This window comes from Natator depressus, chromosome 10, assembly GCF_965152275.1.
Source record: "Natator depressus isolate rNatDep1 chromosome 10, rNatDep2.hap1, whole genome shotgun sequence".
Lineage (NCBI taxonomy): Eukaryota > Metazoa > Chordata > Testudines > Cheloniidae > Natator > Natator depressus.
The window spans coordinates 71902167-71927469 of record NC_134243.1 but is presented as its reverse complement, the minus strand read 5'-3'; the positions used below and the strand labels follow the sequence as shown (position 1 = coordinate 71927469).

Here is a 25303-nt window from a genome sequence, read left to right as displayed (position 1 = left end):
GTGGTAATTTCTTCTAGACAAGGATTTGTTCATTTTGGGTCTTGTACTGGCCCAAGCACGTTGTAACAATTTAATAAGGAATGAACACCAATAATGCTCTCTACAGCTGATCATCATTCAGGCTTCCTACACCCCCTGGGTTCTTAAACCATCTAGCTTTGCTGCAGTTGTCCTTTTATGCTGCTCTCAAAATGCTGAGGAATCCAGATTGATGAAAAGGTTAATTTTTTCCTGCTTGATGGAATATCCCACTAGATAGTAACAGGAGTATCTGAACCTTAAAAACTAAAATAAGTCAGAGAATTAATAAAGTAATCAATTTCTTGAATTGTTTTTTAAAATAAAGCAACATATGTTGTGTGGTAGAACAAGAGTCCTCTCTTTCATTATATGGGTGCTAAGAGTGCTCAGCTTTGCAGGCTCCTAACCATTCCAATCATGAGACAACTTTCTTATCGCAAAAGAGTTATGCCCGTTAGCCCATACTGATTTACTGAATGCCTTAGAATATTTCCAAAGGGCAACCGCTGTGAAATTCCCACTTCCCACGAGTATGACTTACTGTTGTTCTGTTAAATACCAAGAGAATTAATGGGTGAGCACGGTTCTTCCTGCACACTGTCACACAGTTTCAAAAGTCTCTAGTTCCTGGATGTTTTACTAAAAGTCTCGCAAAGATGTTTAACAAACATATAAATCTTGTCTTTCACTTCCTGATCTTCTAGCCCAGGTCAGTGTTACCATCTCTGATGGCAGTCTCAGCAGAGAGACCTATGACTGAATGGTCCCTAGAGACTGAACTGTCCTCTCAATCAGATAAGTCATCTGGTGAAAGAATGTGAGCCTGCAATGATACCTGATCAATGCTTTTCACTAGAGCCACACCAACGTTTTAGGAAAGAAGGCAGATAAAAAGCTCCTTTACATTGTGATGGAAACCCCAAACAGCAAGTGGGCAGAGCACATCATTGATGATGGGCTTGACCCCACAAGGTGACAACCACCCACAATGTGCAGAGCATCCTGAGCTCCCAGTGACTTCAGTAGGAGACTACAATGCTCAGCACCATGCAGGATCAAGCCATAAATAAACTATCCTCCCCATCCCCCCTTAACCTTTTTGTCTCCAAAATCAAGACTTTTGATCTCCTCCTCATTGTGAGGCCCCGACGCTGTGCTAGTGACCAAGTCACACCCTCCATCAGACTCTGCTGCAGATGGGAGTCGCCCTACAGGAACCAGTTGGCCCTGCTTTGAGGGAAAGGTATGGATTTGTATTTGATTGGGATTCTTTTAGTGGGGTTTCGTGGGAGGGCGGCTGAAGGTTTTGGGTTTTTTTTGTTTTTTACAATATTGTGTGGTATAGCAAAGTTTTTATATCTTGGATTTTTTTTTTTCAAACTGTACCTTATATAGTAAGGAATTAAAGATATCGGAAAAGAAAACAACATTTGCAAAACCACGTAATATTGTAAAACAAAAAAGGATGGGACTTACCTGAGCCCCCTACAGGGCACTCTGGTCTGCAGCGGAGATCTGTGATGGGTGTGACATCACCAGCATAGTGCATGCTGGGGGCATCGCACAGAGAGGCAGCCAGCGAGTCTGGACTTTGCGGAACTTGAAAAGGAAAACAAAAGCTAAGTCAATTATGTGCTAAATGCCCTTCTTACCTCCTGCTGCTGCTATTCAGGGCATTCAGCAGTCTGGAATTTTCTGAGTTTAGTTGCATGGTGCAGATCACATGATCTACTGGATAAAGTACCAAACTAGGAGTCAGGAGATCTGGAGTCTATTCCCTGACGCACTGTATGACAGTGAAAGTAATTTAGGCCAAAATTTTCAAACCTTGGTACCTAGTTGTTAGGTGTCTAAACCCATATATAAGCACCTACCCCTAAACTGGCCTGATTTTCAGAAGATTCCAAAAGGAGCTACAAGTGCCTTGCCCCTCTGAAAAAAAATCACGCTGCTCACTTTAGGGCCCTTAACTTTGAACATTTCAGCCTGAACCTCTCTGTGTTTCAGTTTCCCCATCTGTAAAACAGGGAGAATGATGCTTAGCCTCCTTGGAGATCTGCAGATGAAAAGCACTGTGTAGACAGAAACAAGCACAGCAGCTAATTTCTCCATTTCTGTAGTATGTTTTGATGGCTGGAATCATTTAAAGTTCTGGCTGCCAGACTCTAACAAACTCATCTTTCATTGTCCCTCGCATTAAATTCAAATGTAAGATTTTCCCCAATACGGGGGGGGGGGGGGGGGGGGGAGGGGGAAGAAGTGATGGTTCATAAAGCTGAACTCTCACACACAAACACACTAATCACTGCGATCCACTCGAGGACAAAGAGCAAAGACTGTTTTATTGCTGTAAGGTGTTTCTGGGAAGTTTCCTTTATGTTTTTTACACGGACTCCCTCTCTCTGATCCACGTTTCTACAACAGAGCATGACTTGCATTAGGCCCCACTCCAGCAATCAGATCCATGCATGGAGACCTGAATGGCCTTGCAGAGTCCAGTGACTCCACAAGCCTCTGTCCAAGTGGATTGGACTGCAGGATTGGGACCTTCATTTGCAAAATCCAGCTTCCACAAATCTGCCTTGAACTCAGTGTTTAAAAGGTGACACAGATCAGAACTGCCTTTGTTCTTTTGTGGTTTTTTTTTTTTTTATTTTAAATATTCCCTCATCTCATCTTTTTTTTTTTTTTTTTCTTACCTCTTCTTTTATATTAAATCGCGATGGTTCTTGTCTGCTTCGGTTTGATCTCCTAACCCCATAAACATCAGGATATTCTTCCCACATCTGCAAAATAAACAGACCATCAGAAGGCCTGCTTCACCCCAATTATTGCTATCATTTTAGATAAGTTTAAGAGTGAACTTCTGATGAATCAGTATGGCACCGGTACGGGGCTTTTGGTGGGAGGGATGGTTAGGTAAGTTATGGAAACTTATGAAACATGACTGAAAGGATCATGGATCATTTTTGACTGTATGCCTAGCAATGTTTTATAACATGTTTAATTTCAGCAGTCTCCCACTATATTTATTATACTGAGTTGTCCCTCCCACAGCTACAAAAAAACTTCAAGGTTTATTTATGCTGTAGAAGGACAGGTATTTGAATACCCGGTCTCTCCAAGTGTCCCTGTTGGAATACAAAAGACGAACCAAAGAAGGAACAACTCTGCATTTTCATATGAACAAACTGAGCTATTTATTTCAGCTAGAGAGACTAAAAGCTTTTTAAAATTCCCCACTCCATTTACATTAGACTTGTGACAATGCTCAGTACTTCTCCCCATGCAAGAGGCTCTACAGCAGAGGTCTCGAAACTGTGGGGGCAGGGAGGAACATTGGGGGGGGAGGAGCGCGCAGCAGGGACCAGACGAGCCACCATGAGGGGTGAGGAGGGAGCGCCACCCAGCCCCGCTTCGGCCCTGCCCCCAGCCGTGACCCTGGCTCCCAGCCCCCGACTGCATCTCTCTTCTCGCCCCAACCCCCAGCTGCAGTCCCAGACTCTGCCTCCTTACCCTGCCGCCCCACTCCCGGCCCCCAAAGGGAGGGGGCACCAACAGGTGTAAGGGGGGACATGACCTTGAAAAATTTGGGGACCACTACTCTACAGGCTCAAAAGGACAAATCTCTCTGACCAGAAGCACCTGCCCCAATTTCTCCCCTAGGGAAAACCCCACTGGGCTAACTGAACAGCTCAATGACATATGGGTCACCTCAGCTATCCTGAAAGCCCAGTAGATCAGTGTACACTTGTATTCCAAAGATGCCAAGTGGATCTTGCAGGGCCCAGGAAGAAGAACTCCTGCAGAGCTAGGAATTCCACCCACTCTTGCAGGTCTGTACTAATGGAATTCAGCTGGACTTCTGATTGCCTGAGAGCAGGTGACCTTCATTATCCTGACAGCTCAACACAGCATTTATAGAGTACTGACTGCCTCTAAAGCCCCCTCTATAGCTTTTAACTGAGTTTCTAAACAGCTAGTAACATGGTTGGCTCTGGACACAGCTTGTATCACACATAATGTGGTTAACTATAGCAGCTAACGGTGTATTGCGCTTGCCAGAGGCCTAAGCTGTCAAATTGTCTTCCTGTAACCAGTGTGAAACACTGGGTTTTTGCAATGTAGATGGGATCCCCCAACCATGCCTGCATAACTATTTGGCCAGTCCCTCCTCTCAGCATTCTGTGACATAGGACGTCCCCTAACCCAGATAGTGCTGGTGCTATTCTGTGCACATATCCTCCAAGGTACTCTATCCATTATAAAGTCAGATGGCATACCTGCCCACATCTTCCCGGAACGCACTGTGGCTAGACACTGTTACTGGTACAGGTAGTGCTCCAAGAACCATGTTGCTGTAACCATGTCAAATAAGAGTTTTGCAAACTGCTTACAAAAGTATGGTCTGTTATACTTGTGCGGCCAGGCCCTTTGGAGGAGAAAGGAGACAACTACAACCTGACGGAAGGTGTAGGTACAGATATGTGGATGACATGGGACACTAATATTGGTGAGTAAGTTCCCTCTAAGCTGCACAGCCCTGCAGCAGCCTATTAAGCAACACACAGGCACTCAGGGCTGCAGCGGGGAGAGAGCCTCTCCCCCAGTCCCAGACCTGCCTCCATATTGGTGCACATAAAATTCTGCACATGCATGGGAAAAATTAGTGGGAACACTGTTGGTGAGACACCTGAAGCCAGAATGGACAGAGACAAACCTCAAGAATTAGTAATTTGTAAATGATCTCATCACCTGGGCTTACATGCTCCTGCTGAGTCTAATCTGGCAACCCCTTATTGCCCCTATTAGACTTTATCTCCATTTTATGATCTTCTAAAGATATTCGCCTCCATCCCACAAGTATCCTTAAAAGCACTAGCAAGAGAAGGATATCTAAATATACTAACAGGTACAAAAGTGACACCTGGGATGAACGCATGATGAAGGCAGGACTGTCACCAGCACGGGGTTCTGGTACATTTACAAGTGGTTATAAAGAAACACTACAAAGGAGAGGTTTCTTGTAGAAAATATACCTCTTGGGCATACACATACCCAGAAATAAATCAGAAGCCTGTTCAATCACTTTCCTATTGATACAAAAAAACCAAAGGAAATAATCCCATTCAAATCTCTTTCTCTCTTAAATTGAAAGGTTTTCAGAGCAGGGACCGACTCCCCCATCTGTTTGCACAGCGCCAACACATGGGGCCCAATTCTGACTGAAGTCTCGCTGGTCATAGCTGTAAGGTGAATACGGTATGATAAAAATTCATTGCACTGGTTAGTCCAGTGGATGTAATTCCAATAGCCCCAAACAGCTACACCCAGCAGAGGCAGGAAGCAAAATGTCCTCTGTTACAGGAATTAAGGAAGATGGGCACTTTTCTCATTTGAAAGTCCCCCAACCTGTTACATGTCTTGTGTATGTTATTTAGAATCCTGCATATGGATCTGTTTTTTCTCAGATATGTTTTGATGTTCATCTTCTAGAGATGTGCTGCTAAGAGTCCATAAAGGAAGAGACATAACTTCCTTCGGCCCCCACTAAACAACAATAAAACAGAAAGTTAAGTTTTGTGTTACTGTTACTGCCTTAAAAAATACATCCATCCTTGCCACTCTTAACATGTGAGGCTTAACTAAAACCCGAGCAGGCAGCATAATGGTTCTCAGGCAGCTGAGATGGAACATCCATTGTGAACAATTAAAATTCACTGTTTTTCTCCCTGCAGGCACTTGAAGAGTTTCGGCTTCAGGCACCATGCTTCCCCAAGACCTAGCAAACAAAGTAGCTTTCTCCAAGAACTGACTTACGTGAATGTGTTGTATTTGGACTTCGCAATCTGGGACTTCAAACCACAAATGGCAATAATCATACAGTCATACAGCACAAAATGTATAGACTGGTTAGTCTGACCTGACTCCTTTTCTGCAAGTCCGCTACATTTGCTGGGTTTCCACACCCTAAATGCAGCGAGGTATGGAGCCCCCTGGGGGGCTGCAAGCAGGTTTCACGGGTTCCGCCAAGCAGGGCCGGCATTAGACTTGCTGGGGCCCATGGCAGAAAGCCGAAGCCCCAAGGAATGGGGCTGAAACCCAGGGCTCCGAGCCCCGCCACCCAGGGCTGAAGCTGAAGCCTGAGCAACTTAGCTTCATGGGGTCCCCTATGGTGTGGGGCCCCCCGGCTGTTGCCCTGATTGCTACCTCCTAATGCTGGTCCTGGCTTTTATATGCAGAAAAACAGTTGTTATGGGACAAGTGGGACATGGGAGTTTTTACAGCATGTTGTGGGGGCCTCAGAAATCAAAAAGTTGAGAACCCCTGCCCTAATGGACACCCTCCCTCTTTTCCCCCAACTCACTCTCTACTGCTTTTGACTATTGAGACTGCAAATAACCAGATTATTTCTTCAAAAATAATAACCCAGATAAATCTGCTGTTTTACAGTCCTGGCTGTATCCACACCAGGATAAAAAACTTAGTCCAAGCATGAGTTCTCAACCTGGGGGTCACGACACGACACCAGGGTGAGTACACCAACAAGTGTCAGGGAGTTGCCATCCCCCACCCTTCCTATATGGCTAAATGGGACAAGGACGCTGGCTACAACTGAGGGGGATCAGCTGGGAGGAGGGATGCCCAATATGGAAAAGGCTGAATACTACAGATCCAGACGAATTAGGCAACAGGAAATCCACTTCCTTTTAGACCCACAATGATGGAATTAAAATAGTGAGCTGAAGGGAACATGGCACCCATGAATATTGGACACAGGTTCCCATCTTTGGGCATGTTCCACTAGGAAGCTTTACTACTTTTACCTACATGAGGGGGAGCCAGATGAAATAATGAAACCTTTTTACTGACAGTTCATGTCTGCCTCCTTCATTCTGTCAGTCAGCCCCGTCACTATCTATCCCAGCCCCACAGCGTAAATCTCAAGCTGTCACACGGAATCTCCTATTTGCATACATCACACAAGCTGGATGAGATATACAGGGAGTGACTGACCAAGGAAGCCAGCATCAGGAGGGTGCCTTTTTCTCAGAAGGCTGGCAAAGTGGCCTGGAGGCCAACAACAGTTTTGCTAGTGTACTGCTCTCTGGTCCTTCATTCTGAGCAAGGGTTTGACAGTACCTGGTTAGGTTATATATACATGGCTAGTTAAAGTGACAGGGACAATACCTTTTTTACATCTGCTATCCTTTCCTTCTTGCTGGCTGGTTTTTCTTTGGTTTCAGGTGGGGTCTGCTGGGATTTCGAACCTGTTGACTCGCTTTCAGATTCAGATTGGCTTTCGGAGGACTCTGAGCTGCTGTTTGTCTCGCTGCCATGCTCACTGCCCTGTTCGCTCCCCTGCTCGCTTTCAGATTGGCTTGCAGAGTCGGAGCCAGAGGCCTCTTCAGATGCTGAGTGACTAATGGTAAAGAAAGAAGGAATTAATTTTAACTGCGCTACGACTGTATCCAAGGTACAATATTAGGCACATTTTTAAAAGCCTAACTAGGGGTGTAAATCCCCATGTCCAACAAGAATACTCTGCACTGCTACATTAGAGTGACATCCAGATGCAATTGCTCTCCCAGTGGAGGACACACGTTTGGTACATGAGGGAAGCAGATGGACTTCATGTCACTATCCAGTACCTACCTCCGGTCAACTAAAGCACCAAAGACCGGCTGCAGAAAGAGCAGCATCAAGGCTGCCTCAAGGAAGCGCACTCTCATTGCAAGGACTTGTTCTGCTCAGAGCAAGATGGAGCATGGCATGCAGTCTCCATGGGTCACACCAACAGATTAAAAATGAGTGGGCATGAGCTCTGGTATAGAACTCCATCCCTTTCCAATTTAGCAGCCAAATTAGGACCATACCAGATCAGACCAGTGCTCCACCTGGTCTAGTATCCCATCTCAGAGAGGGGCCAGTAACAGATGCTTCAGTGGTAATAATGAGATATGCCCCAGAAAAAGCAAGTTTAACAGTGGAGTGGTGGAAAGGCGTTTCTGTATGTGGTTGGCTGGCTGAGTTCCTGTTGAAATGGTTACATTACTGCTGCTGGGATTTCTCTTATTGTGTTATTAAAAACGTTAGGGAGCCTGGAACAGATGTCTTTTTAATCAACTCAAACGGCAAGAGGAATCCGTGTCTGCCCTAAATGGGAGCATCTGATTTTCTTAGATTCAAAAGGAACCTTCATCAGGCATGGGAGTTTAACTACAGATACCAAGTGTTTTCGTACAGTTCATTTGTATGTGATCTGTAGTGCCAGAGGTATCCAAAGGGAGAGAACAGAGGTCATGCTGGATTAAAAATCCAACAATTCACGTAATGCCACCAGAGGCCTCACTCTGCAGTGCCCATCTCTCCTAGAACTAGTATACTTTTTATTTCCTTTCCTATTTTCCCAGCCTCTCAAACCGCAACCCAACCGAGGAAGAGAAACTCATTGCAGCACAGCAGATTATGCACATGACAGAGAGTGAAGAAGAGCAGCTAGAGTTAGTGATCATGGCATCACACCTGGCCCTACAACAAACTAAAAAGAATGTTGTTAAAATAAGAGTATAAACTCAATGGGAAAGAGATTAACTTTTGGTTCTTTGTTTGTAAACAACCTAGAATACTGGAAGAAAAAGAGTCAGCACAGTTCCAAGAGGGGAACGTAGTTTTTAATTTGTCCCCTTTTAAAAATTATAAAAGAACAAATGTATCTAGTTTTTGTCCAGATTGATTAATTTCAGCAGTATCAGTACTTTTTAAAAAGGCACAAGCAAGAATATCATAATATAATACAATGAAAAAAATCTCAGAAATCAATATACTTTTGCACAGTAGCTATCAATAGACAATAAAATAAAATTCATAAATCTTTCCACATATAAATAGAAAAGATTCAAATATGGAAATAAAAAGGGTTCTATTTTTAAAAGGAATTCTTTTATGAGTCCTTGTAAAAACTAGATCTCCTTCCTACAAAATACAGGTCTCCTAGCCACACTGAGACTATATCCCTAGCCAGTCGTGAATACATACATCCCAGACAATTGACTAAGTACAGTAAATCACTACCGAAGAACAGAACTGCATTTTCCCAGATTGCTGGCAGAGGGCAGCAGTGCAACACTGCATGAAAAACTGCTCCAGAAATTCCGCCAGATCTTCTGGGCACTCAGCCAGACTTCCAGTCACCATTTTAGAAGATTGCTCTTCCACCATCTTATGATTTGTCCCTGCTCTTGTGACTTCTGGTTTGTTTTGTGTCTCAAAATGGAAGAATGTGAAATTAAAAGAAAAAATTAGCTATAAGGGAAGATTTCAAAACCTGGAGGAAGAGAAATGACCAACTTCTAAGTAATGAGTAACGAGCTCATCTTTAAAGTCTGCTTTGCCGACTTCAGTTTGGCTTTAAAAGTGGGGGGAATATGAAATTCAGAAGCTGTTACCCCTTTTCCCTGCTCTGTTATAGGAGAACTGGAAAAACAAGACAAGCCACTTTGTCATTGGCCTCTCCAACACTCCCATTGCTTATGCCCCCACTTCTAATCCACACAAAAACAACTCTTGCTAACCTCATTTTCCATGCCTGCACTCAAAAAATGTCAAACCTCCTTGAACTTGAGGTGATGGAAAAATGGAAGCCAATGGAAGGATTCAAGTTTCTTGTCCTCACCACCTTCCAGACTCTCCCCACCTTTGCCCTGAGCCAATAAATAAGCAAGGTCTTTTCACATTGCCCCCTGCTGTAAACCCAGCCTCATTCCACCCCCCCCCCCCCCATTTGTCCACTTCTCTTGGAATGGCCTCACTGAATTCATTCCTAAGGCCACTCCCTCTCTTTCTCTTGAAAATAGCCCACTCTAGACCCATTTACTAGCAATTAGGGCTAGTTGAATATTTTCTGCTGAAACTGATTTTTACTGAAAACCCAATTTTCCCACAAGACAACATTTTTCAAGAAAAGTACCTGCTTTCTGTGGAAATTTTCAATTTTTAGTCAAAAATCCAAACACTCAAAAACTGAAATATTTCCATTTGGACATGCTGCCAGGGTGCCTCATGGGAGCTGTAATTCCATTGCTTCATGTCCCCATTCTTTATCGGCCAAGCTCCCCAGCTGGCCTACATCTTCCATAAATGCACCATGGCAAGGGACTCCCACGGTGAAACGCCTCCCCTCTCTAAGAGGTGACTATAGGGTGCATCATGGGAAATGCAGTCCAACCTGGGAGTGCACTCTAGAGAGGAGAATGGAAGCTTGAGGTGCCCAAACTACAACCCCCATGAGGTAAAGCTGCAGCATTTCCAAATCGAAATATTTCAACATTTGGCCGAAATATTTTTGTATTCAAATTTCCACTGAAAATCAAAATTGGGGGGAGGGAGAATCATATTTTCAAACAGCTCTACTAGCATTGGCTACAAGAAGTTAAACAACAATAACGGCTGGGTTGAGGTCCAGGTGGCATAGCTGCTATTTATTTAAACACACAAAATTACCTATTATCCCTCCCTGAAGCCCTTTATCTGTCAAGGTTCTGACCTCTTCTGGGGCGGAGACCACATCTACCACACTGTGGGTAATACCATAATGCAAATAAGGATTAAGAATAGTGAAATCTCAAAATTGTCATTTCTTTAGAGAGAGGAATCAGCCATACATTTGCAGGTGTGTCTGAACATGCATATAATCTTGCTCAAAATATTGCAGCTGAGTATGTTATATTTCTTCATTTTCTAAGATTCTGGCAAGCAATTCCCTTTTTAAAAGCCCCTGAAACCTGTTAGTGAAACAAAGGGCATGTGCTTGTCAATAACCACCTTAACTTTTCTTCCTAATACTTCAATTTAATCTTTTTTAATTTCATTAAAATATGAAAGTAAATTCCACAAAGTGGATCATAGCCATCTTCAACAATATCAGGAAGCAAATATACCCCAGCCAATGAGCCAACAGTATGTGCTTGGTTTCAGAGTGGTAGCCGTGTTAGTCTGTATCAGCAAAAACAACGAGGAGTCCTTGTGGCACCTTAGAGACTAAAATGCGTGGGCTAAAACCCACTTCATCAGATGCAAGTATGTGCTTGTTAATCCTTAGACCTGTACACAATTGGAGATTAAAGTCCCTCTCTTCCAGTGTCTATTTTTGAGAGATAATCTTTTTTGGATGCTAAAAATGGGCACTAGAACAAGGCAACTTTCAATTACACTAAGAAATAGTACATATCTGGAAATCACTTTGGGCCCAACCCAACACCCACTAAAGTCAAAGGACAAACATCTATTGAGCTAAGTGTGAGTTGGATTGGCCCCTTTATGGGGAGTGTGTCTACAAATCTAGATCCACCAAGACTCAGAAAAGATGATTCCACATTTCCAAGATGTACTCCAGTCTGTAACTCTTTACTCATGAGGCAGATATTTCTGATCTGGGAAAAACTGACCCACTGCTGAAGAATAAAAGGAAATAATCTTATCTGCGTTCAAGAAAGAACTAGTTTAACAGCAACACTAGGAGCTGACTGGGTCACCTTTTCGCAAACATGCATCTTAAGAAATCTGCAAAAAAATTGTAGCAGGGGTTGGGTGTCATAATGACTGCTCTACCATTTTACAGCTGGGCAGTACAACACAATTTTGTGTAGTTTTTTTTTTTTTTTTTTTTTTTTTAATATAAATAGCACCCCAAATTTCTTTGCATGATGTAACTAGAGAGTGAAGGTGAGGGATATGTTTTCACAGGGCCACAGAGAGGTTTTTGTGGAGTTTGGAGCAAAATCTGAAATTGAGGCCTCTTCCAAAAAAAACAAGGAGTTCAAAAACATACCGACCCTTGAAGTGGAGACAGGGATAGCACTCAAAGAAGGTGGCTTACTTTCCAGCATATACACAAGGGAGTCAAATTAAAGCTCCCCATACAACCTTAGTTCTAGCATTTCCTAACTTTTGAGTGGTTGACTTTACCACTTTTGGTTGTTTTTTTTAGAACAGTTTTTGCTTTTTATAAAACCTAGGAAATTACGCACAAAGTGATAAGATTCCATCACATAAAATCATATTGTTCGCCCTCATCAGTAGTGTTTAAACCCCAAACCACACTTCTGACCTCTTAATTTGAGCTAATGGTGCAACTGGTAGCAGCAGTAGGCTATTATCCTGACCATCCACAAAGATGTAGCAGCACACATTTTGCCAGTGGCTTACACAACTATTTGGTAGCAGTAGCAAAACACTGGGTATCAGAATTCCTGGATTCTAATCCTGATTCTGGAGAGGAATGTGGTCTAGTGGCTACAGTCAGTACAACCAGGCATAGACCTGGGGCACATGGAGCATGAAAGGCAGCGTGAGAAAGTGGATGAGACTTGGAACTACCCCAATTAGAGATAAGGTTTTATTCTCAGCCTGACATGACCTTATGCAAACTCTGAGGTATCCCATCTGTAAATTAAGATAATGATACTTGCCTGCCTCCTAAGGCAAGGGTGTGAGGCCTTGCTCAATAACATGGATAGAAGTACACACCAAAAGAAAGAAAGGAATGCTGCAGTTCCTCCTCCTCACTATGTGAGTGCCTGCATTTTATCTTTTGCTCTAGCTCTGTACCTATGAGCATGTTTGGTGCAGATGGGGGTGGGGAGGAGGGGGAGAAAGGGGGAAAGAGAAGAGGAAGAGGGAGCTCGAGCATGCTTGAGTCTTCAGAGATTTTTAGGAGCAAGCCTCTACAGAGCACGTACAAAAAGTGACTTCCAGAGGCTAACTTGAGAAAATGTGATGTTCATGGCCACAACAAAAGGCATCCCAGGCTGCCCTTGCCAAATATCCAGCTCCTGCTCTGAAGGATGGAGGCTCTAACACTCTTTCAAGAAAAACATATGTAAAAAAACCCAACCTGTTTTGCCCAACTTCGTTTTCAGTAAAAGCTAAACCATTTATGCTGAAACTTTCAAAAGAAATTCAGCATTAAATAGAGAGCAAGTACTGAAAATTTCTAACAGAATGGTAAAGTTTGGCAAATTTATAAGCATCTGAAAATAGCAGGTTATATCAGAACATGGTAAGCACACAACAGACTTTAGTACCAGCTCTAATGTCCAGTACTGGTAAGACTGTAAATTACTGCCTATGTTTTTGATTTTGTTTGTATAGCACCCAGACAATAGGATCTTTTTGGTGCTACTAGAATACAATTAATTATTAAGAACTATATGCTCACAACTGGTGTCCTAGCTGTCACCATCCTTGTTCCAATTTCAAGGCTAGCTTGAGATAGATGTTCACAGAAAAACTGAGCTTTCAAGACACTTTTTGTGAAGCATTAAGTGAAAGCATGATCTTTTGGCCAACACTGCCTCCCTCTCTGCAAGATAGGTGTTAACACCTAAGGCTCCAGAGGCAGAACCAAAGCACAAGCACTTACTGAGCTAAATAAATGGTTCATATCTGCATACCTCTCTCTAAAGTTCTTTGCTTTGTAAAGTATGGTGTGATATCCTGACTGACAGGTGTTTTATAAATCTATTATTTCCACTACAAAGACACTACACCTATATTTACATAATATAGCACAACTAGATTCTGTTCAGGACGGCAATACCAGTGGGTGTTGCAGGTTACAAAGTGAGATGCACTTGCAGAGTTGTGTAGAGGCCAAAAGGAAATATAGGAAAAAATAGGAGATCCTGCTGATCAGGTAAAGATGCACTGGTAGAAATGAGCAGAGTGCCCATGAAAAAGAGCTTTATTAAAACGAAGTCTCTCACGCACAACAGAAACAGAATCTGGACTGCCATCCTTAAAGGCACAGCAAAAGCAGTAATTGTATGAGTAGTTCCCAAGAGCATTTTGATACAATGCAGAATTTTCATTCAAACTTCCTACATCTGACCAGGTCTTATTCATATTAGACAAAGTTAAAGCAGGACTCCACTCTGAAAAGTGACCTCGTAGAATGGTACCTTCTTGCACATATCTGCTCCTTTTGTGCACTTGGAATCATATGGTCTATTTTTACTGCTTCTTACTCATGTCACACTTCAGAACAGTATCACAGAAGGGAGTGAGCTGCATATTATTTCTTCTGAAGCATGAAGAGAAATGCTTATGAAGTTTCAGTTACTCACGTGTAGTAGGTCTAATTTGACTTGCAGTAACTTTATTACTTATGACGACATATTAGAAGGAAAACCATCTTAACTTTGCTAGGCTTACTTTTCAAAAGTGTATCCATTATCTTGGAAAATGGAACATATTTGCTATAGCAGGGATGGGCAACCTTTGGCACGCAGCCTGCCAGGGTAAGCCCCCTTCGCAGGCCGGGCCGGTTTGTTTACCTGCCGCGTCCGCAGGTTCAGCCGATCACAGCTCCCACTGGCCGTGATTCGCTGGTCCAGGCCAACAAGGGCTGTGGGAAGCGGCAGCCAGCACAACCCTTGGCCTGCACTGAACCTGCGGACGCAGCAGGTAAACAAACGGGCCTGGCCCAGCCCACCAGGGAGCTTACCCTGGCAGGCGCGTGACAAAGGTTGCCGATCCCTGTGCTATAGGGATTACTGAGAGACCAACATGAAAATCCACATAATTTTTAGTCACTTTTCAGAGCAGAGCACTATTTTAAGACCTGCTAACTGGCTTTAGGTTTGAGATGTTTATTCTTCCTCTTCCTTTATAAAGAGGAATTGTCTTTTTCACCATTATAGGCACAGATTTAGAGACTGAAGGAAAAATGACCACACTGAAAAGCAGCATTTGAGGTACCTCACTCTGTTTCTGCCCAATCTCTTCATTGACACTGACTGTCTAATAAACAGCTTTGCCTTCATTAAAACTGGAACAAAGATATCTAAGTTGCACCAGATCTCTCTAAAAGAGAGAGAGTTTTAGATTTAGAGACAGCATCATCCGCCTCATTCAACAGCTCAGCAAACTGTATTCAGAAATAAAAATATTTGGGGAAGTTGGTTAACTAGTTGCCTTAATATGTGGAAAACAGGGCTCAGTTGCTCACTGATCCATGAGTTAGAAGTTGGAAATGCCTAGGATACAGGATATTTAGTAGGGGTCAAAAGAATCGATCATTCCAGTGATAAAAGCAGTCACACCCTCTCTACTTGATTAAGGAATGTCACCGAGGGCACATCTACACTACACCACTACATCGGCACAGCTGCACTGCTGTAGAGCGTCTGGTGCAAACACGCTATGCGGACAGGAGAGCGCTCTCCCGTCAGCATAATTACTTCACCTCCATGAGAGGTGGAAGCTGTGTCAGCGAGAGTGCATCTCCCGCCAACACAGCGCCAGCGTGGACAGTGTTTAGGTTCCTGTAATTTGCGTCACCGGGGGGGGGGGGGGGGGGGCGGGGCGGGGGTGTCTTTTTCACACCCAAGCAATGTAAGTTACATCGACTTAACTGGTAGCATAGACCAGCCCTGAGAAACACCAAAGACAGACTCTTTCCAGTTCACCCTGAGTGAAAGGAAAGTCTTCAGGGCTCTGAAAGAGATCTCCTCTTCCCCAAGAATGTGGTGGTGTCCGAAAGTACTAACATGTTTAATGTTCACCAAGAGCAGCATATAACTCAGTTGTGACTGCCTCACTGTTCCCACTCACGCAGCACCCACTGTTGAGAACCTTATAATACCTGTGCATAATGGGAAAAGAGAAGATTGCCTGTCTTTTTGCCTACTAGATATCCGTGCCCTTTGGATTAGATAAAAACGAGGAGTCTGGTGGCATCTGAAGAAGTGGGTTTTTACTCACAAAAGCTTATGCCGAAATAAATCTGTTAGACTTTAATGTGCCACCAGACTCCTCGTTGTGTTTGTGGATATAGACTAACACGGCTACCCCTCGGATACTTGCATTAGATAACACATTTTCCTTTAGGAAAGGGACAGCAGGACAGAAGCTATTTCATACATCACTCAATCATTTTAACTGCCACTTTAGCTCCATGTCAGCACAGTCAGCATGAAGCACAATGGCCAATTCAAAAGGGACTCTGCATGTAGTCAGCAACACAGTGTAGTGAACATGCAAATGCTTTAGGGGAAATATACACACCAACAGCTCTTCTGCTCAAAATGGCTAATTGGTTTTAGTATGTACCAGAACGAGACTTTTTTTTTTTTTTTTTTTATTGTGCATGAAACCCTGACAAGTCTTATATTAAAGAAACAGGCCTTAGAAGAACAAGTAAAATTTGGACTCAGGCTTTCCCCCTTCATGGTTTAAAACTTCAGCCAGTTACATCTGTGTGTCCAGTACAAAACCCAGAAATAATGGGTTTACACGGACACTGGAGGCCTGCTATACGATTCTATCACAAGTGATCTTTAAAGGCAGTTATGGCTGGAGGAGTTAGGACAATAATCTATTAGAGTGCATCCCCTGCAGACATCAGGTGACAGCCACACCTCTCCAAATACAGTAATGATGAAAGGAGATCTGAAAAGGTGGCAGATTCACAGTTAAGAGGTGGGACTCCCTCACAGAACAAAAAATATCCAATTGTTCCTACAAACTCCAGTATTAGTTTTTACAGAATATTAAAATATAAGGAATTATGTTGATCTTTCTATGCCTAAAAATGAAAGAAATGTAAGGAAGCGTAAACACTTATAGCTTCACAAATATTTTAGAGCAGTAAACAGTTGGCAGAATCTTTCCACTGTCACATACAGAACTGGTTTTGGGTGTGGCAGGGTTGGGGAATAGCAAGCAATGAATTGTTCAAAATCACTGCTGTAAAGTACCCAGTACTTAGTTAAGTGTGAAGTGTTTTGCGAGGCAGAAGGCTGAATAAATAGATCTCCTGTCATCTCTTCAAGTGGCTTCTATAAGGTGCCACAACTACTCCTTTTCTTTTTGCGAATACAGACTAAGAGGGCTGCTACTCTGAAACCTATAGAACAGAGGTGAGAGGCACTGAAGAAAGGGGGAGGGGGCAGAGTTTGGAATGACACTGTTCTGGGGATTGATGATTCAGTTTCTAAGGGCTGATCTACACTGGGAACTTACACTGGCTACTTCTCTCACGGGTGTGAAAAATCCACACTTTTGAGAGTGAGAGCACGAACTATGCCACCCCCGGCCACAGACAGTGCTAGGTACCGACTCTCAGGGAGGCAGATAACCTACACCAGTGGTAGAACCCCTTCTGCATCTACACTGAAGCATTACAGTGGTACAGCTGTAATGCTATCGTGGTTTAAGTGTACACATACCCTTAATGTTAACTGACACCTTGCCACTATTACCTCTCTTTCCCTGCCCCAAATCAGCTCAACATCATACTAGTGCATTTCAAATGTAGTGGTACAAAAGACAGTATATGTCTTCAGTACAGTTAGCCTGGCACTGGGCATTTGGGTCAGCCTAGCTCAGGAGCACTGAAATGAGTTAGTGTTCTCACCTGGTGCTGCACTTCCCCTGTGCGCTTTTAAGACTTCTGGGGGCACACCCAAGATACACCTCTTTATGACTCTTTTCCCAGTGAATAGTGGGAGACCTTATCTGTCCTGAGCAGAAGGGGGAACTGCAGAAAGGCAGTGCCTTTGGCACAGAATTATCAGCACTTGACTGACTTAGACCTCACTGCAAAATGGGCAGGATGACAAGTAAAAGCAGAACCCAGACTCTAAAGATACATCTCCAGCTGTGAAAGCTAGCCTGTGTTGAAAGCATCACTAAACTCAGGCAAGAGATTTTATGTATGGATGGGAGCAGGTAGGGGCAACACCCAGGTAAAAAAGCCTGTGGAAACTCTGCAGTAAAGACACACTTGGGGCTTGTCTACACTTGAAACTGTAGAGCAAAACACCTCCAGTGCTGCAAGTGTTCAAATGTAGCACTTCAGTGTAGATAAGTTATATAATTTAACATTAGCTTTAATAAAAATTGCGAATATTACCTATGCCAATGGGAGGGGTTTTCCTGTTGGCACAGGTATTCCACCTCCCTGAAAGGTGGATTCTTCCATCCATCTAGCACTGTCTACAACGGGACTTAGATCAGCTTAATACATTGCTCAGGGATGTGAGTTTTTCACACCCCTGAGCAAGGCAGCTGGGTTGATCTAATTTTCTAGTGTAAATGAGCCCTTAGTTGGCCGTGATAAATGAAGGCAGTTTCTGTACGATTATGAAATCACAGTTGATCTCTTTATTGTCTTCCCCACTTCTGTTACACAAAACACTCAGGATAATACAGTTAGAGAATGCATAGTGTTTGATTATTTCAAAGAAGTCTGAATTAAGTTTTTATTTGAGTTAACGAAACAGTTCATAAATATTTAAAAATATTTCAAACTCTTGTAAACTTCAAGAAATTAAAGTGTTCTATATATTCTTTGCACAGTTCTAGCCATGCTCAAAAAACAGAAAATACTGTAGTTTAAAAGCTCTGAATCATGTATTTATGAGATAAGTTACTTCCTTAAAATAAAAATGAACCACCCCTTTGTGTTCCATGTAGATTACATTATAATACAACAAAACCAAATTTATTGCACATTTTCTTCTCTGCCCCTGCACTGACATAACCTGGATTGCTTGGTTTTTGTTTTTAAAAAACCCCTTCATATTAGAAGTTAGCAGAAGGTTAAAAAGTTTAAAAAAAAACACTGCTTTTGCCCGGCCAGAGAGGACCAGATTATGTAAGTGGTACTGCAGGACTGGAACAAAAAGCACTCACAGTAATAACCAATTAGATTGTAAACAGAGGAACCAAGAGAAGGAATCTGTAGCCAGACGATGTTAAAAATGTATCTTGTTAAACATGTCCAGCATTGCTTCTCCTGTGTTTTCTTTAAAAGAGTAAAATATGACCAGGCTAAAAGCATTTACACACTTATGGAGCTTCATCCATTTAAGATTTGTAAAGTTATAAAAAATATCCAGCTGTTCAAGGAACGCTAAAGGGAACACCAAATTTAAAAAAAAATAATAAAGGAAAATTCTACTAAAAATAACCCTATTAATTTTCAGTTGCCTACTTGCTTCTGAAAATAATGAACTATTTATATTAAAAATGTCCATAAAGAGGGTGTGAGGAAATTCACTGTAGATCTACTGCATGCATGCACGTTCTCTCTCGCTCTCTCTCTCTCTCACACACACACACTGGGATGAATGCTGTGCATGCAAACGCTGTTTTCCCTGCTGGCTGAGCAGGCAGTAATTCTCTTGCCAAGAGTGGGGGAGGCTCTGAAAAGCAAGCTTATGCTGACATCACTAGAAGGTAGAGCTCTGCTTCCACAGAGGCCCCAGAGTGTTGACCGTCCTGTTACCAAGTGAGCTAACAGCCAATCAGATTCCACAGCAAAAACAAGATGGCCTTTGAACTCCCCACCAGCAACTTCCTGCTGTTTTCAGAGTACACACAGTGCAATGCAGTATGTCTGTCAGCTATGCGGCACAAAGGAACAGCCATTTTGTGACTGAACTGGACCTGCACCAAAATGCCAGGCGTTTAATCATTTTTCTTTCCTTCCAAGAGTGGCTAGTTTCCTTTTGAGCACTAACAAGATAAGAAACACTAATTGCTGATGAAACCAGATCAGTGTTAATTTTTGTTTCACTTCTTTATTTTCCCCAGATAAAATCCTCTTTTATATGAAACTACTTCATAAAATGGCTGCCACAAACTGAATGTGTTCTGGTCTACAAAGTCTGCAGCAATCAGTTCTACAAAAGAAGCCGTTTGCCAAGAGGACAACAGATTACAGATCTAAAACTTCAAAGCTCTCAATGGAAATCAGGTCTAAATCCATTCACACAGAACTAATATTTCCAAATTGTATTTTATAACGAAGTGCAAGTTGGAAGCAAATACAACTGTTTGTACTGCTGCAGCATCTCTTACATAATAAAAATACAAGCCATGTCCATTTCATTATGGTTAGGGATGCGAGAAGGTAACTGCAATAAGGAAATTCCAAGGGATTTAAGCAGAAGTTGGATCTATATGGCATGTCCTTATCTTATGTTATTTATACTATTGTTGTACAGGATTGCCAATTCCTAGATTTTAATCTTATTTGTATTTCAGATACCAGTATTTGTGAAGTTAACATTAGGTTACATTAAAAATTTATTGTATGTAACCTAATGTACATGTAACTGCTCCTCTTCACATGATCTGCTTTTTTTTTTAAAAAAAAGCATTAGAAAAAAGGCAGAAGATGCAAGAAAAATATTTTTAAAGAAACATTACTGCCAACATTCTGTTCCATTATTTAAAATTTTGAGTTACTGACAACATCCCAGCTTTCATCCTGGGTGAAGCAACTTAAATCAAGTGAGCGAGCTTAACAGTTAAGTTGGAAAGCTTGACAATTAGGTTACGGTCTGTACCCTGAAATACAAGAAGAACAGGTGTTGCTATTCATCCAAAAGGTCCCAAGAAAGGCCTACATATGTGCAGACTCTACTAAACTTTTTGTAAGAGTTAAACTAACATCATTTCCCCTCAGGAATAATGTCTCTTTCAAGTCAACTCCCAGAGGAGTTTGTGTTTGTTCAGATAAGGTTTTTTTCCTTTCCTAAGAATGGAAATGCAGGAATCACAATTCCAGTCATATTCCCCAGACATTATACTAATGCACTCTCTACCAAACACACAGTTTCCCCATCTGTATTTTTGCTTCTCATAACCTCAGATCAGTGGCACCAGTCACTCATATCCACCTTACTCATCCATTGTCATTACTGTAGCCTCCAATCAAGGCATGATTGTGTAATATGACTTCACACATTACCTAATGCTTATAAGCTAGTCCAACAAAACTGTGAGAGGGGAGTCAAGTCAGAAGCATGATCCGTGCAGACATCAATGTGTTTCAAAGTTACAGTAAAGCAAGCTGAAGGCTTTACTTCCTAGAAATCATTTCCCCCATATCTTAAAGTCAACCTTAGGAAGTAGAGTATTTTAGACATTCAGCTGACTCACAGCTCAGAAAATAAGGCTCATTTATAAATGTGCTCTCTTCAATTGCTCCCACACTACAGGTGAGTAGATATTACCAGCAGTAAGTTTATTCTGGTGAAGTCTGAGGAAAGGGGGATAAAAATGGTAGGCATTTTACTTTTTTATTTAATACAACGGTGAAACACATGGCTCTATCAATGATGCTAGACACATGATCTTTGCTACAAAAGAGAAAAATTTACACGTGATGCTATGCAAATATTACACCCTTGGGACAGAAAAAAAAATCAAAGGTCGTGTGTCTGTGTGATCCCACTTATTCACCCATTATACCCAGTTATTAGACTTCACTTTATTTGGCATAATGTTCCTACACTCCTAAAATGTATTTATTCTGATTGCTGTTGCTCTTACTACTAATAACCCACATTTTTCAGTGACATTTAGATTAAAAAGCAAACCAACTTTTTCTTCACAAAGTCAGGATTTTTGCAGCTTCACTTACAAACATAATTACAACCTTACAATTAAGGTTAAGAATGTGTCAAACATATTTAAATAATGCAAGTCCTTGTATATACTGTGTGTATGTGATTTGGTATTTTTAAACCAATTTAACAATACCATTTTAAATCAAACAAACTTACCTATTTCCATTTTAACACCTTTTATTACATTGCAATTTAAAAACATTCCTGATTGGCATGCAAAATTAAGTTTTAAAAGGTTATAACAAAATAACGTGGTCATAACTGTGTTTCTACCACAATATTTCAAGTTCATATAATGTTCAAGAATAGGTTAAATATTATTGGACAAAGAATCTTATTCATACATTTGATAAAAACTTACATAGTGCACATATTGATAGCAAAGAGTTTTAGAATTCATTTTATTGATAATTACTTAAAAGATACTCAAGGAAAAATGAATAGGCCACGATTTAATAAAAGTTAACAAAAACAGGCAAAATGCAGTGTATTGACAAACGACAGAAGAGCAATGCAAAGTTTTTAGACTTCAACATTAGATTAAGCCAACATATTTTGTTTAAAATATAATGTTAAAAGCTAAATGAAGAACAAAACAAAGGACTTAATGTTGTTGTAAGTATCAAATATTAGCTGTATTTTCAGTATTTTGTACTGTTCCACAAATCAAAGTTAAATTTATAAAATATCTGAAAAGAATATCATTACTTTACTTTTATTTCAACACACATTATGAGCAAAAATATACAAAACAAGCTATCAAAGGACACCAAGGTTCCCATTAACAATCCTAGGTTAGATTTTATAAAACATGAAATACTATCACCACCAGGGGAAAGTTTGGTTAAATTGTATCAAAATATCCTAAAATACCTAAACAGTATCAAAGTTCAGTAAGCCCAAATAAAATATAAAGTAAGGAGCATCAATCAAACAGGCACTTTTTAGTTTATATTTTAAAATGAACTTTTTTTCATTCATGTAAGTTTCTCTAGTGTCTATTTACTATAATTTACTACTACTAGGCTTCTGTATGGCCCTCAGTTAAAGTTTAGACTTCTGAGATTCTTCAAAGAAAAATTTGCCTTGTATGTAAAATGGTGCAATGCAGCAATGGCTAAACCGACAAGGTCGTTTTTCACAGAACAAAAAACCTAAAAACTGAAATTCAGAAACTTAAAAAGCATAACAGAGAAAGAGACTCCCTTGAATAAAGGTACATTACCTTTTGACTCTGACATGGGCCCTTAAGTCACAACACAACTTTCAGAAATTGCTACCAAAAAAAATTAGGGTGTGGCATATTAACAATCTCAAGGTCATTCCTTAAAAAAGGAATCAAAATCAGTTAAATGTTTTGTATTAAGTATGGACAGTGACCCAAAGCTGTCAAGGTAAACACTGTATTCAGAGGTTTTTAAAAAAATAAAGTTGATAGATCATACCTCGATGCATTGCTGTGTACTGAACCCTCCTCTCCTTGGCTTTTGTCCTCATTTCTCATCATCTTTTAATTCTTAAATATTTAAGGGGGGTATCTGTGTTTGCTTTGATGTCCTGTGCCCAGGTATTTACTGTCAAAAGTTGAAAGAAAGGTAAGGTCCCAGTTTGTTTCATTGGCTTTCGTTATCAAGAACAAAGTCCTGACGCTGCAATGATAGTTATAACAATACACAACACTGATCAGCACAGGAAAACGGACATTTAAAACAATAATATTCATTTTAAAAAGAAAAAATAGGAAGAGAAACAGCCCAGAGCAGCATCCTGCAAACTTTCCCAAAGTAACAGAGGAAGCAAAAAAATCTCTATTTTATTGCGTCATCCCAATACAGCTCAAATCGGTCGAAAAGTCAAAGTACTCAAAAACGGCAGAAATCTGAAAATTAATATTAATTGCCCACCTACCTGATCCATGCACCACCGCCAGGACCAAGCCGATATTAGTTTCGGGTAGTGGAAAAACATCAGATCCAAAATATTTGGAGGTTAAAACGATAACTATATATTTTCAGATAATAAAAAAAATAAATAGATTCTAATCCCCAAAAATATACTGCCGTGAAAGTAAAAAGCAGCGATAATTAGTACAAAAAATGTCCGGGGGAAAAGCTCATTAGGAGAGCGCACAAAAATGGAGGTACGCCATGGCTTCTAAGCTGGAAAAACAACGACCTGGGCTCTCTCCACGGCTTCTTCTTTCCAGCAAGGCACGAAAAGAGAGCCCCCAAAAGCTGCTTTTCTGCCCGAAAAAGGCTGAATTTGCCCCCGATTCGTGCCTAGAACAGGTAAGGGGCTCTGGTGGCCCCCTGAGGCTGCCTGAAAGTTAGGGAAAGTTGCGTAAAGTGTTGGGAAGGCACGGAGCTCAGCGCGCTCTCTCTAAGGCACAGCCGCCATCTAGAGCTCCTTCCCAGCTCTGAGCTCTGCCTTTGATTGACACTCTCTACATTTACCCCACAACTCAGGTGATGTACCATAGACCCACCCCTTCATTTCTACCAAAAAAAAAGAGATAGCCTCCACCTAAAGGGTGCCTGCCACCCCCCCACATCCTTGGCTTCTTCAAACCACCCCATCTGAGGGGGCACCTTAACCCCATCTGGCTCAGGCACCCTTTTCCAGCCAGAAAGAAATGTAATTTGTTTCTTTTGTTTTAAAGATTTGCTAAATATTTCAGTCCATGGGCTAAAATTACTTCCTCCCTGGACAGGAAGTGGTGCTGTAACAAGCCATTTTGAAAGAATGGAAAAGGGAGTAAAAACCAGATTTGAGCAACAACCCTCCTTGGAAGTCAACCCCACCCAATGGGTAGCAATTTTTTTTAAAATTCAATCAAAAACATCTATCTTCAATCAATAATCCCTTCCCTTGTCACTCAATACCTATAATATAAGCTTGGAAAATGGGAAGATACTACACCCTAAAGAAAGCAATTTGCCAGTAACCCTTTCAACTCAACAGCGCCTCCCTAGTGGTTCTTGAGAAGAGTAAAATTAAATAGCTATGTTATTTTAATTCATTAACTGAAGACACTACAGCAAAGAAGATATAGCACCCAGATAAGTATTGTCCATTCCTTAACCCATTATTGTTTATAATACACCATAACATCCCAAAGTGGACTTTTTACAGTAATGTAGAATTCAAGGTGCAGAACTAGTTATTCATTACAAGCCAAGTAAATTCTCAGATACTACATCCTGGTAGACAAAACACCACTCATTGAGGAATTGGAGATAATCTAAGCACAAGAGATGCCCTTATGCCCACCACTCCTCCCCCAACAAGCAAAAGTGATAGCCAACTATAAGTGTCACCTGAACTTTTCACACAGTTATTATCCATTTTACAAGATATTGGAATCAGGCGTCAGTGTTCCAGATTTTTTGGTAATGTTTTGATTTGGGCTTTATACTAAGTGCATCAAAAATTGTACACTAACCCAACCAATGGCCAATAGCAAGCTCTACCAGTAAAACCCAAGTTATTTTATTTCAACTCCTCCATATCCTTCCCATTCTTGCCCTCAGTCAATCCATCCTGTCTCTTCAATGCAATTAAATGAGGGTTGTGTAAATTTGATGTGCTATACCAATATAGTGCAATATTGACTGGTGAGTGATTATATAAATATAGAAGAAAGCTAGTGACCCTCTGCACACACACCACAAATTAAGGAAATAAATTACAATGTAAAAAGAGCACTAATTCCAAACTGAACTTGAACAGTACAAAGAAAATCTACTAGTTTGAATACTCAGTCTTTTTTAGACAATCTAATACTCAACTGCACCATATAATAAATGGCAGAAACAAGACTGGCTAGGTAAGTGTGTACATTCAACACTGCAAGATTA

General features: G+C 41.3%; 1 protein-coding gene across 5 annotated transcripts in view; it reads right to left on the bottom strand.

Moving 5' to 3' along the window:
* The window catches only part of CHD2 (chromodomain helicase DNA binding protein 2), an 84812-nt gene extending 60938 nt beyond the window's left edge, over positions 1 to 23874 (bottom strand). For 3 of the 5 annotated variants that reach the window (XM_074966509.1, XM_074966510.1, XM_074966511.1), the window contains exons 1-4: positions 23355 to 23874; positions 22892 to 23020; positions 7213 to 7444; positions 2721 to 2807 (exon numbers count right to left, since the gene is read on the bottom strand). In XM_074966509.1, the coding sequence (XP_074822610.1) occupies positions 2721 to 2807; positions 7213 to 7444; positions 22892 to 22953 (381 nt within the window). In that variant the 5' untranslated portion in view covers positions 22954 to 23020; positions 23355 to 23874. Of the gene's footprint in view, positions 1 to 1497; positions 1621 to 2720; positions 2808 to 7212; positions 7445 to 22891; positions 23021 to 23354 lie in introns of those variants that run through there. The other 2 variants (XM_074966512.1, XM_074966513.1) reach the window with 2 other exon arrangements.
* Positions 23875 to 25303: the final 1429 nt, after the last annotated feature.